Source organism: Phyllobates terribilis, unplaced genomic scaffold (assembly GCF_046119375.1).
Source record: "Phyllobates terribilis strain yellow unplaced genomic scaffold, ASM4611937v1 Scaffold_1__5_contigs__length_1240528914, whole genome shotgun sequence".
In the NCBI taxonomy this organism is placed as follows: Eukaryota; Metazoa; Chordata; class Amphibia; order Anura; family Dendrobatidae; genus Phyllobates; species Phyllobates terribilis.
Genome location: NW_027362761.1, coordinates 558,394,818 through 558,412,348, shown reverse-complemented (window position 1 = coordinate 558,412,348; position 17,531 = coordinate 558,394,818). Strand labels below are relative to the sequence as shown.

Here is a 17,531-nt window from a genome sequence, read left to right as displayed (position 1 = left end):
AAGATAACATTTCATATGGAAAAGAGGGGGCTTCAGTGTGACATTGGAATTGCCAAGAGTTCAGTGCCCTGTTAAGCCCCCTTATTATGCATGCTGGGGGCATTCACAGCGCTGCCCAAAGTCACTGGCATGTGTGCGTTTGTGTGTATGTGCATTGACTCAGCCTGAACCCAGCCCGAGGGCACACAATGTCCTTACTGTTTCCTCTCTGTTGATGCCGCTTGCTACACTTAAAACCCGAAAATGTGGTGTAAGCAGAGAGGAGTCAAAAAGGAGACTGCGCACGGCCACAGTGTGCAAACGCGGCAAGCCACAGGCAGTGTCAGTGCGCATTCGCACATACCCTGGCTGACTTTAGGCAGCACTGTCAATCAGAAGCAGAAAAAGCACCCAACATGTCCCCAAAATGAGGGGGCATAAAAGTGAACCAAAGTCTTGGCCATGTCAATGGTGCACCGAAGCCCCCTCATTTGCATTTGAATTCAAAGTTATTTTCTCAGCCTGTGTACCAGTAACAGGTACAGTACTAGTATGATTTTTATAGGGGCTGAGTACCCTATGTCATGGTATAGCTTATTTATAATGCATTTTTGGGCTGATGTTCTCCCCTTGAGGAAACATTAAACTTAAACTAAATAGGAAACACAGTTGCCCTCACTGGGAGTCTACAACTTTCTGCATGAATCCTGCCAAGATCACAGGGGCTAATTTCTTAACTGTTCCGCTAATTATCAGCTGAGGCCCAGCCCCCCATAGCCAAAGGGTGGGACCTAGTAGGCTTTTATATTTCTGCACATAGGAACAGAGGGAGAGGCTTCTGCTGCAGCCATGTGTCTAACAGCCAAACACTGGACAGTGGAGAGATGGAGGGGGACATGGCTGGTCTCCTCAGACATACAGAAGATAGAGAAGATTTCTTTTTAGATTTCTCAGTTTTAATTGTAATATGGATCAAAAAAAAGGAAGGCAAGCAAAGACTGGGTGAGAAATGTCTACATTTTTGTGAATTTTCTTGGTTTAGTGTTCCTTTTGTTTTTTGTACTTACTAGTGATGGAGAAACCTATATGGAAAGTTTTAGGGGAAACCAAAAAGCTTTCACATGTTTGCCAGTTTTGATCAAATCAGGGAGTCGGTCAATTGGAGACAAGAGCACACAACCTGCTTCTGTCTGTGTACAAGGCTTGTCTGCTCTCAGATGCCCAGTCACAAGTTTTTATTACAACTATAAGGATAAGTAAAGTGGGAATGGCTTAATACATCTCATTACCTAAAAAGGAAGATAATAATAAATAATAATAATATCTAAGTTGGGAATAACAAAGTCGTAAATTATATATTGTCCTGAATTCCTTAGAAACTGGCTATATCTAGTTTACTATACTTTCAGAAACAAAGGAAAGCTTTAATACAAAGACATCTCTATATAAGATACAATGCCCTGCTATTTATGAATAACACTTATAAAGCTAATATTAAAATACAAAATGATCAAAGATATACGAATTGTCTAAATAATAAAGGAAAGTATAAATGTTTACCATAACAATTGTATGTGTGACTTCTAGTTGAATAGCATTCACGTGTGTTATGCACACGCCCGGACTGACGTGTGCGTGATTAGTGATCCCACTGTGCCATGAACCGGAGAGTGCCTGGAGGGGCGTAACTAAGTATCAACCCGATCTGACCCAGGTCGCACGACGGCTACGACGCCGTGCACCAGGGAGGAACTGAGCAGAGGGACCAGGTGCTACTCCAGGTCAGACCCCGGACACGGCTGTTGACCCACACCGGGGAATACAGGAACTGGCAGGTTAGGCTGGCACACAGACAGGCGGGTGTAGGCAGGCTCAACTGGTATGCAGACAGGGGGGTACTGGCAGGCATGGCTGGAGTGCAGACAGGGAGTCACTAGCGGGTTGGAGCGCAGGCTGGATAGGGTCCAGTACAGACTGGGACTCAGGAACAGAACCGCAGATGCGGTAGACAAGTAGAGCAGAGAGGAACCGCCGGAGCGGTGGGCAAGACAGAGCAGAGAGACACCGCCGGAGCGGTGAGCAAGCAGAGCAGGGCGAAACCGCCGGAGCGGTGAGCAAGGCAGAGCAGGACGAAACCGCAAGTGCAGTGAGCAAAGGCAGAGTAGGCAGGAGCCACCGGAGCGGTGAGCAAGACAGAGCAGGCAGGAGCCGCCGGAGCGGTGAGCAAGACAAAGCAGGCAGAAGCCGCCGGAGCGGTGAGCAAGACAGAGCGGTGAGCAAGACAGAGCAGGCAGGAGCCGCCGGAGCGGTGAGCAAGACAGAGCAGGCAGGAGCTGCCGGAGCGGTGAGCAAGACAGAGCAGGCAGGAGCCGCCGGAGCGGTGAGCAAGACAGAGCAGGCAGGAGTCGCCGGAGCGGTGAGCAAGACAGAGCGGGCAGGAGCCGCCGGAGCGGTGAGCAAGACAGAGCAGGCAGGAGCCGCCGGAGCGGTGAGCAAGACAGAGCAGGCAGGAGCCGCCGGAGCGGTGAGCAAGACAGAGCAGGCAAGAACCACCGGAGCGGTGAGCAAGACAGAGCAGGCAGGAGCCGCCGGAGCGGTGAGCAAAGCAGAGCGGGCAGGAGCCGCCAGAGCGGTGAGCAAGACAGAGCAGGCAGGAGCCGCCGGAGCGGTGAGCAAGACAGAGCAGGCAGGAACCTCCGGAGCGGTAAGACAGAGCGGGCAGGAGCCGCCGGAGCGGTGAGCAAGACAGAGCAGGCAGCAGCCGCCGGAGCGGTGAGCAAGACAGAGCAGGCAGGAACCAATGGAGCGGTGAGCAAGACAGAGCAGGCAGGAGCCGCCGGAGCGGTGAGCAAAGCAGAGCGGGCAGGAGCCGCCAGAGCGGTGAGCAAGACAGAGCAGGCAGGAGCCGCCGGAGCGGTGAGCAAGACAGAGCAGGCAGGAGCCGCCGGAGTGGTGAGCAAGACAGAGCGGACGGAACAGGGCTCGGTTCACACGGAACAGACTGGAAGGGAAAGGCAGAACCAGATACACACAAGGTACTTGCAATGAAGTATCGAGCGGACTCTAAACTCACAAACGGAAGTACAGCAAAAACGAGTAGGAGTTAGGTGCAGGTTCAGACTCTGCAGAAAAAGGGAAGAAACGGACATAGAGCAGAACAGGTAACAGGCTAGGAGAGTGTTCAGCCAGGAACTGAGTGTTCAGTCAGGAACTGACACTGCAGCGAGACACAGGAGCAAGTCTGGGTATACGGTCCCCAGAAAGGCAGACAAACAGGCTAGAGGACACAGATAACAGGTCTGGGTATGCGGCCCCCAGAGGGCGGGACGAACAGGCTAGGAGCGTGTTCAGACAGGCCTGGAAATACAGCCTCCAGGAAGGCGGACAGGCAGGAAAACCGAACGGGACCTGGCAGATCAGAGGCTAGGAGCTCTCTGAGGGTAAGAGTTGCTCAGGCATCAGCTCAAAGGTGGAGCTGGTTTAAATATCAAGTGACAGACAGCAATAGGCTGGGAACGCATTAGGGGTGTGCCCACGGCAGCTACAAGAAACAGGAAGTGACCGGGCCGCCGCCCTAAGCAGTCAGAACAGAGACAAACAGACAGCATGAAAAGAAGCCAGGCTAGCAGACTGGACTGAAGATCAAGTTTGCAATCTTGTATAGTGGGAAATGGTGCACTATCCAAGCCCGCCGTCAGGTATGTTACAACGTGACTAAAAGCCCTCATACACATTAGATGAAAATCAACCGAACCCGGTAATTTCGGCAGGATTGGTCAACCATCCAATGTGTATTGGGGCCTCCTGACTCTTTCCGTGACACACGATGTTGAGGAAGAAAAGAATCTAGCCAGTTGAATTTCAATGGCTGATCCATTAGTTCTACATGGAGTTAAACCCCTTGGCCGGGCTGAGCGTTCCTGTGTATGGTGGAGAGAAGGCTTTAGGGAGGACAAGCTGGAAGTGGAAGTCACTTTTCAATCAAGTATAAAGTTTGACCCTCTAATGATATTCTCCTCCCATGTAAAATACTCACACTAGTGGAAGGCCGTGTGTTAACCTGTAGCCCAAATTTCTTTGCATAGTAATCGTATAAATGAGGGTCGTTCATGGAGCTGTATGTAGGGAGGGTATCCACGTGCCCATTTTTATATCGATATCCACCAGAGTTGGCGCTCATGGTCCGTGCTGATGAGTAAAAAGAAATTAGTTAATTAGTTAATAGTCTTATATTATCAGGTTTGTGGGTCGGTCATGATGATTTTCAATTATTTCTTACCTACAAAGATGCCTACTGTCTACTCACATATCTATGGTCTCCAATGACATATGACTTTTCTCCAACCTCAACACTCCTTCCGCTAACACTTCCCTTGTGCTGCACCTATAGAGTGGAAGGTGCTGGGAAGATTGATAGTTTGGAAAAGTTTCAGTATATCTTGTACCTTATTAAAGTGGCTTTCTGGGATTTTTCGGAGTAGGAAAAAGTATAAAATAATGAAAAAAGTCATTACTGGCCTCCTGAATCTCTTGTCGCTCCAACTCTACTGCTTGTTGGTACTGGAAGTGTCCTGTCCATCTGTCACATGACCACTCCAGCCAATCACTGGTCTTAGCAGAGACATGCATGGCACATAACTGCTAAAGCTAGGGATTGGTAGAGGAGGGTTTAAAGGGTATGAAATGGATATTCCTTTGTTTTAAGACATTCCTTATGATTTTGCAACTTTTAAAGATTCCTGTTAAATCCCTTTAATTTAAGTCCCTGCTCATTGGGCTTCAGAGTCTGTAAGAGGTTACCCAGTAATTGATGCCTACTTCTTTATATATTCCTCCCTGCCTGCTGTCAATCACCCAAAGTGTCCCGTTTGGGATAATTATTCCCCCTTTTGCTGATAGGTAAAAGTCCCAGTGACAAGAACCCCACCAATCAGTAAGTTATCACTTGTCCTGTTGATAGGTGATAACTTGTTTTCCCTGAGAAACCCCTTTAAACCCATCTTCCAACAGCTTGTGTAATGATTTTCTCTTGCATCCAAGGACTTTTTAACACTCCTTGTTCCTCTAAGGCGGGGCTACTACCGTATCTATTCATTGGTTAATGGTTTTCAATAAGACAAAGGAACTTCGTATTTAAAAAGTTGTTTAAAGAGCCGAAATGGGAAATGATTAATTAACCAAACTTTACCCTGGACCTCCCCAATCCATTGACGACTTATTTCAGATGTACAGTAAATATTGACCATTCCAATATGTGAATGACGCTGTCACATCCATCATACAATGGCTTAACATCCAGCATGTTCATTGCTTTGGGGAAGGGTAAGAGCAAACAAAACGTGATCTTTGTCCATAGATCCCATTCAATTTAATATGAGCTGAGCAGCAGTATGGAAAAATGGCCATTATATAGTCCAGCTCCAAACACAAATCGGTGATTGGTCTGACAACAACCCCCCCCCGCCCGCCGATTAGTGTATGGAGATGGACTTTGTAGCGCTCATTGATATTGCTGTGGATAATCCATCAATGTCAAAGTCCATGACAACACCTTTAATTTACAACAATCTCTGGAGGCAGATTCTCAGGGAGATCTATGTCCGGCTCATAGATCTTAACAGCTCATTTACATATGAAGAAAAATGTGTATTTCTCTGGAATAAAACATCAGATCACAGATATCAAGGTATCATTGTATTCAGCTTCCTATAATCTACATGCCCCATATAGACGGCTTAGGAGAGTGAATTGAGCGAGGCTACGAACATCTAATTGGAAGTAAGCAAATTGCAGACTTGCAGCCCACACAACCACCCGCTCCCAGTGCCAATACCGGAAAATCCTGACAAAGTCACTGCAGACTTGCACCCTCAAGCCTGAACAACCCCTTTAAATGCATGTATTTTAGGCTTAAATCTATTTTTGCAATAGGGTTTCATTAAAAATTTTGCATCATTTGGCTTCTACAGGCTCTTTGTTTCCTGCCACATCCAACCTTGATATGGTCTGTGGTCATAAATCAGCTGAGAGGAGCTCAGAAAGAGATAGGTCAAAGTGTTTTTTTTCTGTTTTTCATTTGCGCCTAATTCATCTTAAATAAACAGGCGATCAAAAAGTCCTCATACATATGCATCATAAAAAGGTAGAAAACTTTATGAAAGTACTAAAAATATCACATATATATTAGAAAAATACATGTAAACCGGTGGCAACAAGACACATGTGCAAGTGAAAACTCGGACCTACGGTCCACCCAGCGAGTACCAGTACTGTAAAATACATACATGAACCCCGTGTGCCATTTTGAAGAATTTGGTGCAAAAAATGGAAATTAATTCTACAAGATTAAAAAAAAAAAGGAAAGTAAAAAAACGCAAATTATGAATTGGGGACAACTAGTTACAAATTCTCCTGTTAGGAATCAAAACAAACTCACTGATGGAATCTCAGTTAACTCAATCTGCAGCCAGCAATAGACAGTGCAATAATGAGACTATAAAAGGCAACATTTGTAATGAAATTCAATTGCAAAAATGATTTTAAGCTGTAAATACATGCATTTGAGTAAAAAAAAAAACATTGACCCCAAAAGATGGACAACCTGTGGTGCCTATGAAAATTATCTTATTGACATTGACATACAGGGAGGCTGCCTTCGATAGCTGGTGCTAAAGAAGCTGGAGAACTAATTTGCATGCTTGTCAGACTTCTACAAGAGCTGAATGTCTGTAAGGAAATCAGTGCCACGATTAGTTCTTATGTTGATGACAGCGGTTGTATTATTACCTGCAAACGGAGCCCCCTTACTCAGCACAGACTCCACAGGTCTATGATATAGGTTGACTTTATATCTCCGTAGGGAATTTGTCCAATTTTCCGATTTGCGAGAATCACTCCACGCTGGCTTCCCTCGGGGAGGGGAGGTGTCTCTAAACTGAAACCCTGAGAGCGACAAAGTGAATTGTGAAACTATAACATCATGAATTTAAGACACTGCAAACCACCTCTAAGATCAGTGCTGATCAGGAAAAGTATTATACCCCAGAGCTTCACTCACTATTTGTCACGGGTGTGTCAGAAGTGACAGACAGTCTCCCTGCAGTCGGTTGCAGAAGATCTCTTCGGTTGGCATTACAGACACCGTCTTAGCTGTCTCACTCTAGGACCCAGCGGCTACCTCCATCTGGCTAATTGACACCCAGGGTGAGTGTTTAAATACTGGCTGTTGCTAGAAGGAGATGCCGGTGATATTCACATGACTCCTTGTGAAGGCTTGGAGCAAATCCAGTTCTTACTTCCTCTCTGGTGCTAAGAGGACGTGTATGAGATCTCTCTGAAGTCAACTCAAGCTAAGCTACTTTCCCCGTGTCTGTTTCCCCTTGCTGTCTTTAGTTGTCAGTGGGGATCGACTAGTGCTCATCCACCCTTCCCTATCCAGGGCCAAGCGCTAGGGAAATATAGGGATAGGTTCCTGTGTGGCGATTGGTGAGGCACCAATATAGGGACTGTAGGGGAGCAAGGGTGATTGCAGATCAGCCTAGGAGGTCTCCACTTCCCCCTTTCCCTAGTGTCTGGGCTCTCTTCCCCCATGCCTTTGTATCACACTTTGTCTTTCCTACACTGTGCGTGACATTATTCTGCTGGTGCAGTCACTGTGTACATACATTACATTACTTATCCTGTACTGATCCTGAGTTACATCCTGTATAATACTCCAGAGCTGCACTCACTATTCTGCTGGTGCAGTCACTGTGTACATACATTACATTACTTATCCTGTACTGATCCTGAGTTACATCCTGTATTATACCCCATAGCTGCACTCCCTATTCTGCTAGTGCAGTCACTGTGTACATACATTACATTACTTATCCTGTACTGATCCTGAGTTACACCCTGTATTATACTCCAGAGCTGCACTCACTATTGCGCTGGTGGATTCACTGAGTACATACATTACATTACTGATCCTGTACTGATCCTAAGTTACATCCTTTATTATACTCCAGAGCTGCACTCACTATTCTGCTGGTGCAGTCACTGTGTACATACATTACATTACTGATCCTGTACTGATCCTGAGTTACATCCTATATTATACTCCAGAGCTGCACTCACTATTCTGCTGGTGCAGTCACTGTGTACATACATTACATTACTTATCCTGTACTGATCCTAAATTACATCCTGTATTATACTCCAGAGCTGCACTCACTATTCTGCTGGTGCAGTCACTGTGTACACACATTACATTACTGATCCTGAGTTACATCCTGTATTATGCTCCAGAGCTGCACTCACTATTCAGCTGGTGCAGTCACTGTGTACATACATTACATTACTGATCCTGTTCTGATCCTGAGTTACATCCTGAAATATACCCCAGAGCTGCACTCACTATTCTGCTGGTGCAGTCACTGTGTACACACATTACATTACTGATCATGTACTGATCCTGAGTTACATCCTATATTATACTCCAGAGCTGCACTCACTATTCTGCTGGTGCAGTCACTGTGTACATACATTACATTACTGATCCTAAGTTACATCCTGTATTATACTCCAGAGCTGCACTCACTATTCTGCTGGTGAAGTCACTGTGTACATACATTACATTACTGATCCTGTACTGATCCTGAGTTACATCCTGTATTATACTCCAGAGCTGCACTCACTATTCTGCTGGTGCAGTCACTGTGTACATACATTACATTACTAATCCTGTACTGATCCTGAGTTACATTCTGTATTATACTCCAGAGCTGCACTCACTATTGTGCTGGTGGAGTCACTGTGTACATACATTACATTACTGATCCTGTACTGATCCTGAGTTACATCCTGTATTATACTCCAGAGCTGCACTCACTATTGTGCTGGTGGAGTCACTGTGTACATACATTACATTACTGATCCTGTACTGATCCTGAGTTACATCCTGTATTATACTCCAGAGCTGCACTCACTATTCTGCTGGTGCAGTCACTGTGTACATACATTACATTACTGATCCTGTACTGATCCTGAGTTACATCCTGTATTATACTCCAGAGCTGCACTCACTATTGTGCTGGTGGAGTCACTGTGTACATACAAATCCTCTTCCATATTTCAAAACTCCTTGAAAACGTTCGCACCGAAAATACAGCAAAAGACACCGTGTGCACATTGCTTAACTTCATTTCTATGTCTAATGTTTGTCTACGGTGATTCATTGAGATTGGAAGGGTGAAATCTACTAAAGAGAAGCATCTCGGGAGTCTGTAAGCCGAAACTGACAGTATACACTAAGCACACAACCTTGTAGGGGATACAACCAATATAAAATTTGTACCTTTATTGCTCTAATTGCTTTTCTACAGAAATTAAAAATGTAATGAAATATGCTAACTAGGTTGCTCGGAGCACCCTTGGTGTGGCCAATACGCTCGGTGCTCCTTTCCACTGGTTTTGCATGCCCTGTCTCCCTCACTGGTGATTGACAGCTCTTGAGATTTCTCTGCAGACAGTGCTTGCTTCAGGCAAGTCAGTGCTGTCAATCACCGGTGAGAGAGATGGGGCATGAAAAAAATTTGGTGGAACAGTGCCCTGCACCTTTTGGTCACACCCAAGGTGCACTGAGCACTTTAATGAACATGTTTCATAAAACGTCAGTTTTTGCAGACCGGAGGCAGCGATCAGAGCTTTAAAGGTGCGATTTTTATGTGCTTAGTTTATACTGTCAGTTCCAGCGGAGAGACTCCTTTTAAAAATTTTGGCAAGAATATATTGGAGGGTCAATTTTCTAATGTTATTTCCTTTTTTATTGATACCTTACCAGTAGCAGGACGGATCCGTGGCACTGTGGCAGCAGGGTAGACATCTCTGGGTCTGACTGCCCCATAAGATCCAGGAGCGTTTTGTGGCTGTAGTATGCCGGTGACCGAGGGCGAAGAGTTATAATACTGGACCTGAGTTGGCATTTTCAGAATTTTGACTATTTAATATCTGTCTTCTTCCTACAACAGAAGCAATTTGATTAAATGATAGTCCCAAGTCCCCATCCTGAAGATGGTGAGGAATACAGTATATGAAGGGACAGCACAGAGATCTTTCTAAGGGTTTGTTCACACACTGTGTTTTCGCCATGTTTTGAACCATAAAGGTATTTTTTTAAAATCTGCAGCGCGTCAACTATTTTAGCTTTATTCACTCATCAAATGAATGAGAAAAAAAACACAAGTAAGAAAAACATCAAAAAAGCACGTTACAAAATGTGACAAAGACGAGTGCATTTTACGTAGCATTTTAACTGGTTAAGGGTGCAGAAAAATCTGCTGCAAAAACTCAACGTGTGCACATACCCTAATGATCTTTCTACGCCTAGGCCTGCAATGATGACAAGGAGGCATCCTCTACATCTAGATGAAAGAAGGTTTAGTCATCATCACAGACTGCGATTCTTTACTGTATGAGCAGTGAAAGTATGGATTTTTTACTGTGCGAGCAATGAGATTATGGAGTCTTCACTGTATGAACAGTAATATTATGGATTCTTTACTGTATGTACTGTGAGATTATGGATTATTTACTGTATGAGCAGCAAGATTATGGATTCTTTGCTGTATGAGCGGTGAGATTATGAATTCTTTACCTTGTGAGCGATAAGATTATGGATTGTTTACTGTGCGAGCAGTGAGATTAAGGATTCTTTATTGTGCGAGCAGTGAGATTATGGATTATCTACTGTGTGAGCAGCAAGATTATGGATTCTTTGCTGTATGAGCGGTGAGATTAAGGATTCTTTATTGTATGAGCGGTCAGATTATGAATTCTTTACCTTGTGAGCGATAAGATTATGGATTCTTTACTGTGCGAGCAGTGAGATTATTTTTTACTGTATCAGCAGTAAGATTACAGATTCTTTACTGTGCGAGCAGTGAGATTATGGATTCTCTACTGTATGAGCGGTGAGATTATGGATTCTCTATTGTATGAGCGGTGAGATTATGGATTCTCTACTGTATGAGCAGTGAGATTATGGATTCTCTACTGTATGAGCGGTGAGATTATAAATTCTCTACTGTATGAGCGGTGAGATTATGGATTCTTTACTGTATGAGAGGTGAGATTATGGATTCTCTACACGGTATGAGAGGTGAGATTATGGATTCTTTACTATATGAGTAGTCAGATTATGGATTCTTTACCTTGTGAGCAATAAGATTATGGATTCTTTAATGTGCGAGCAGTGAGATTATTTATTCTTTACTGTATCAGCAGTAAGATTACAGATTCTTTACTGTGCGAGCAGTGAGATTATAGATTCTCTACTGTATGAGCGGTGAGATTATGGATTCTCTACTGTATGAGCAGTGAGATTATGGATTCTCTACTGTATGAGGTTATATTATGGATTCTTTACTGACCGAGCAGTGAGATTATAGATTCTCTACTGTATGAGCGGTGAGATTATAGATTCTCTACTGTATGAGCAGTGAGATTATGGATTCTCTACTGTATGAGCAGTGAGATTATGGATTCTCTACTGTATGAGGTTATATTATGGATTCTTTACTGTATGAGAGGTGATATCATGGATTCTCTACTGTATGAGCGGTCAGATTATGAATTCTTTACCTTGTGAGCAATAAGATTATGGATTCTTTACTGTGTGAGCAGTGAGATTATTTATTCTTTACTGTATCAGCAGTAAGATTACAGATTCTTTACTGACCGAGCAGTGAGATTATGGATTCTCTACTGTATGAGCAGTGAGATTATGGATTCTCTACTGTATGAGCAGTGAGATTATGGATTGTTTACTGTATGAGTGATGAGATTATGGATTCTTTACTATATAAGTAGTCAGATTATGGATTCTTTACCTTGTGAGCAATAAGATTATGAATTCTTTAATGTGCGAGCAGTGAGATTATTTATTCTTTACTGTATCAGCAGTAAGATTACAGATTCTTTACTGTGCGAGCAGTGAGATTATGGATTCTCTATTGTATGAGCGGTGAGATTATGGATTCTCTATTGTATGAGCGGTGAGATTATGGATTCTCTACTGTATGAGCAGTGAGATTATGGATTCTCTACTGTATGAGCGGTGAGATTATGGATTCTCTATTGTATGAGTGGTGAGATTATGGATTCTCTATTGTATGAGCGGTGAGATTATGGATTCTCTACTGTAAGAGCAGTGATATTATGGATTCTCTACTGTATGAGCAGTGAGATTATGGATTCTCTACTGTATGAGCGGTGAGATTATAAATTCTCTACTGTATGAGCGGTGAGATTATGGATTCTTTACTGTATGAGAGGTGAGATTATGGATTCTTTACTATATAAGTAGTCAGATTATGGATTCTTTACCTTGTGAGCAATAAGATTATGAATTCTTTAATGTGCGAGCAGTGAGATTATTTATTCTTTACTGTATCAGCAGTAAGATTACAGATTCTTTACTGTGCGAGCAGTGAGATTATGGATTCTCTATTGTATGAGCGGTGAGATTATGGATTCTCTATTGTATGAGTGGTGAGATTATGGATTCTCTACTGTATGAGCAGTGAGATTATGGATTCTCTACTGTATGAGCGGTGAGATTATGGATTCTCTATTGTATGAGCGGTGAGATTATGGATTCTCTATTGTATGAGCGGTGAGATTATGGATTCTCTACTGTATGAGCAGTGAGATTATGGATTCTCTACTGTATGAGCAGTGAGATTATGGATTCTCTACTGTATGAGCGGTGAGATTATAAATTCTCTACTGTATGAGCGGTGAGATTATGGATTCTTTACTGTATGAGAGGTGATATTATGGATTCTCTACACTGTATGAGAGGTGAGATTATGGATTCTTTACTATATAAGTAGTCAGATTATAGAATTAGAATTATAGAATTATAGAATTATAGAATGGTTGAGTTGGAAGGGACCTCCTGGGTCATCTGGTCCAACCCCCTGCTCAAAGCAGGATTCACTAGATCATCTCAGACAGATGTCTGTCCAGCCTCTGTTTGAAGACGTCCATTGAACGGGAACTCACCACCTCTCGTGGCAGCCTGTTCCACTCATTAATCACCCTAACTGTCAAAAAGTTTTTTCTAATATCTAATCTGTGTCTCCTCCCATTTAGTTTCATCCCATTGCTTCTAGTCTTTCCTTGTGCAAATGAGAATAAAGATGATCCTTCTACAATGTGACAGCCCTTGACATATTTGTAGACAGCTATTAAGTCTCCTCTCAGTCTTCTTTTTTGCAAGCTAAACATTCCCAAATCCTGCAACCGTTCCTCATAGGACATGGTTTGCAGACCAGTCACCATTCTGGTCGCTCTTCTCTGAACTTGCTCCAGTTTGTCTATGTCTTTTTTAAAATGTGGTGCCCAAAACTGTACACAGTATTCCAGATGAGGTCTGACCAAAGAGGAGTAAAGACCGATAATGACTTCACGTGATCTAGACTGTATGCTTCTGTTAATACATCCCAGAATTGTATTTGCCTTTTTTGCTGCTGCATCACACTGTTGACTCATGTTCAGTCTATGATCTATTAGTATACCTAAGTCTTTTTCACATGTACTGTTGCTTAGCTCTATTCCTCCCATTCTGTATATGCTTTTTTCATTTTTATTGCCCAAATGTAGTACTTTGCATTTTTCCCTGTTAAAAACCATTCTGTTGGTTGCTGCCCACTGCTCCAGTTTATTTAGGTCTTTTTGAATCCTCTCTCTCTCTTCTCTAGTATTAGCTATCCCTCCTAGCTTTGTGTCATCAGCAAATTTAATCAGTTTACCCTCAATTCCTTCATCTAAATCATTGATAAAGATGTTGAACAATACAGGTCCCAGGACGGAGCCCTGTGGTACCCCACTTGAGACATTCATCCAGCTGGATGTGAAGCCATTTACAACCACCCTTTGAGTCCGATCACTAAGCCAGTTATGAATCCACCTAACAGTTGCCTGGTCCATTGCATACTTGGTCATTTTTTCAATAAGGATGGTGTGAGATACTTTGTCAAATGCTTTGCTGAAGTCAAGATATACTATATCTACAGCATTTCCCTGATCCACCCAGTCAGTGATTCTGTCATAGAAGGAAATTAAGTTAGTCTGACATGACTTGTTAGTTACAAACCCATGCTGACTCTGGTTAATCACTTCATTCTTATCCATGTACTTACATACATGTTGTTTAATAATTTGTTCAAAGATCTTTCCTGGTATAGAAGTCAGACTCACCGGCCTATAGTTCCCTGGGTCCACCTTCTTCCCCTTTTTGAAGATAGGAACAACATTTGCTCTTCTCCAGTCTTCTGGGACTTCTCCTGTTCTCCAAGAATTTTCAAAGATTATGGAGAGTGGTTCTAAAATTTCTTCTACGATCTCCTTCAGTACTCTGGGGTGTAATTCATCTGGACCTGGAGACTTGAACTCATTTATGTTAGCTAAATATTCCCTCACAATCTTTCTGTTTACAGATAACTTTGATTCCTCTATTCCTTTAAAAGGACAGTGAAGATCAGTTGATGTTACATTTTCTTTCTGAGAGAAAACAGATGCAAAATAGGAATTAAAAAGTTCGGCCTTCTCAACATCCTCTCTTACCATTTCTCCATTTTCATCCTGTAAAAATCCTATAGCATCTTTGACTTTTCTTTTACTTTTGACATACCCCCAAAATCCTTTTTTATTGCTTTTGACATCTCTTGCAAGCCTTAATTCATTGTCAGCTTTAGCTAACCTGATACGTGCCCTGCAGGATCTGCAGACTGCATTATAATCTTCTTTAGATATGCCTCCCTCTTTCCATTTAATAAACATTTCTTTCTTTCTTTTTAGCATGTGTTTAAGTTCTGTGTTCATCCATCCTGGTTTCCTTAAATGCTTCCCATTCTTCCTACTTTTCGGGATTGTTAACGATTGTGCTTTGAGAATCTCATTTTTAAAAATTTCCCATCCTTCGTGGACATTTTTGTCCTTAAGGACATCCAGCCATTGGATCCCTCCTATTCTCTTTCTGAGTCTCTTAAAATCTGCCTTTCTAAAATCTAACCTTGAAGTTTGAGTCTTCACATGTCTTCCTCCTCTAGTTATCCAAAATTCTATAATAGCATGATCACTGCCTCCTAGGGTCCCAGCCACCTTTACCTCCTCAACCATTTCCTCCCTGTTTATAAGGATTAGATCCAAAGTAGCAGATCCCCTTGTTTTCTCCTCTACCTTTTGGAAGATAAAGTTGTCAGCAAGAGAGGATAAGAATTTGCTTGACCTGTTAGTTTTACTTGAGAGAGATTCCCAACAAATGTCTGGATAGTTGAAATCTCCCATGACCACTACGTCATATTTTTTGGAGAACTTGGTCATTTGATACATAAAGAGTTCATCCATATCTTCAGCTTGCCCAGGTGGCCTGTAGTAAATGCCTACAATGGTGTCCTTTCCGTTGTTCTCTCCTTGTATTCTTACCCAAACAGTTTCCACAGAACTCCCAGTCTCTGAAGCTTCAATCTCTGTGCAGATATACGCTTTTCTAACATACAATGCAACACCTCCTCCTCGTTTATCAAGTCTGTTTCTTGCAAATAAGTTGTATCCTTTTAGCCTTGTATTCCAATCATGTGTATCGTCCCACCAAGTTTCAGTGATTCCAATGACATCATATTTCTTTTCCTGCGTTAGTAGTTCCAATTCTCCTTGTTTGTTGCCCATGCTTTGTGCATTTGTATAAAAACATTTTAGTTTGTGATTGGTTTCTCTTCCTCCCATATTTTTATTATTTAAATTGTTTTGTCTTTGTTCTTCCTTTCCACTTCCAGTAGCAGAGATCTCAATAGTATTTGTCAGCTGTATGGCTTTTTCTGGCCTTTTGCTTCCCTTCCCACATTGTTCTAGTTTAAAGCTCTTCTGATGAGTGTAGCAAGGCGACTTCCAAATACATGTTTTCCAGTCTTCGTAAGGTGCACCCCATCTCTAGCAAGTAGTCCATCGTATAGGTAATTCATTCCGTGATCCAGAAATCCAAATCCTTGTTGACGGCACCATCGACGTAGCCAGTTGTTCACCTGTAGAATCTTATTCCACCTCATTGTTCCATGGCCATCCACTGGGAGGATGGATGAGAAGACCACCTGCGCTCCCAATTCTTTCACTTTCTTGCCTAAGTCTTCAAAGTCACTGCAGATGGTTTGCAGGTCCTTTCTTGCGGTGTCATTTGTCCCCACATGTATTAGCAGGAATGGGTAGTGATCTGTAGGTCTGAAGAGTCTTGATATCCTGTCAGACACGTCTTTAATTTTTGCTCCTGGAAGACAGCACATTTCTCTTGAGGTTATGTCTGGTCTGCAGATAGCGGCCTCTGTTCCTCTTAACAGGGAATCCCCCATGACCACCACTCTCCGTTTTTTCTTCACATCATTCTTCTTTCTCCATCTAGGAGGATTCTGAGGGCTTACAAGGTTATTCATTGCTGGCAAAGTCTTATTTTGCTGTATTTCTTCATGGTTCTCCTGCGTGAGAGCCTGGTACTGGTTCCTGAGCAGTATGGGTGCTGACTGCCTCTCGATCCTCCTGCTTCTGTGGGTCACATGCTTCCATTCCTCTGTTTCCTCAGGTGCAGTTCGAATTTCTTCTCTTTCTGAATCATGAAGAGATAATTCTGCTCTGTCTAAGAACTCTTCACCTTCCTTAATGATTTTCAAGGTAGTTAACCTCTCTTCTAGATTTCGCAACTTTTCCTCCAACAGGGACACAAGCTTGCATTTCTGACATGTGAAGTTTGGCTTTTCCACTGGCAAGTCTGTGAACATGTAGCAGGATATGCAGCTCACCAAATGGCTCCTGAACTCTTCCATGTTCTTATTGTTAATGTTCTGAAAACAGTGAAAAAAGCTTAAAAAAAAAAGCTTCAAAAGGCGCGCGCCGGTAGGCGCGCGGTTTACCGATGTCCTCTTTTCAGCTCCAACAGCCAAAATCCAGTGTTCTTTGAGCTCGCGGAGACTCTTCACTTACCCCAAAATGCAGTGGGAATATGCAAATTATCTCCTCAGGACTCCTCCCCTGGATTCTTTACCTTGTGAGCAATACGATTATGAATTCTTTAATGTGCGAGCAGTGAGATTATTTATTCTTTACTGTATCAGCAGTAAGATTACAGATTCTTTACTGTGCGAGCAGTGAGATTATGGATTCTCTACTGTATGAACGGTGAGATTATGGATTCTCTACTGTATGAGCGGTGATATTATGGATTCTTTACTGTATGAGTGGTGAGATTATGGATTCTTTACTATATGAGTAGTCAGATTATGGATTCTTTACCTTGTGAGCAATAAGATTATGAATTCTTTATTGTGCGAGCAGTGAGATTATTTATTCTTTACTGTATCAGCAGTAAGATTACAGATTCTTTACTGTGCGAGCAGTGAGATTATGGATTCTCTACTGTATGAGTGGTGAGATTATGGATTCTCTACTGTATGAGCGGTGATATTATGGATTCTTCACTGTATGAGAGGTGAGATTATGGATTCTCTACTGTATGAGTGGTG

General features: G+C 42.7%; 1 protein-coding gene across 1 annotated transcript in view; it reads right to left on the bottom strand.

The window, feature by feature from the left end:
• Positions 1–17,531, bottom strand: part of LOXHD1 (lipoxygenase homology PLAT domains 1) — a 442,934-nt gene that overhangs the window by 406,859 nt on the left and 18,544 nt on the right. Inside the window, exons 2-4 of the mRNA XM_073680470.1 lie at positions 9,800–9,980; positions 6,766–6,921; positions 4,016–4,167 (exon numbers count right to left, since the gene is read on the bottom strand). Coding sequence (XP_073536571.1) covers positions 4,016–4,167; positions 6,766–6,921; positions 9,800–9,944 — 453 coding nt within the window. The 5' untranslated portion in view covers positions 9,945–9,980. The remainder of the gene's footprint in view (positions 1–4,015; positions 4,168–6,765; positions 6,922–9,799; positions 9,981–17,531) is intronic.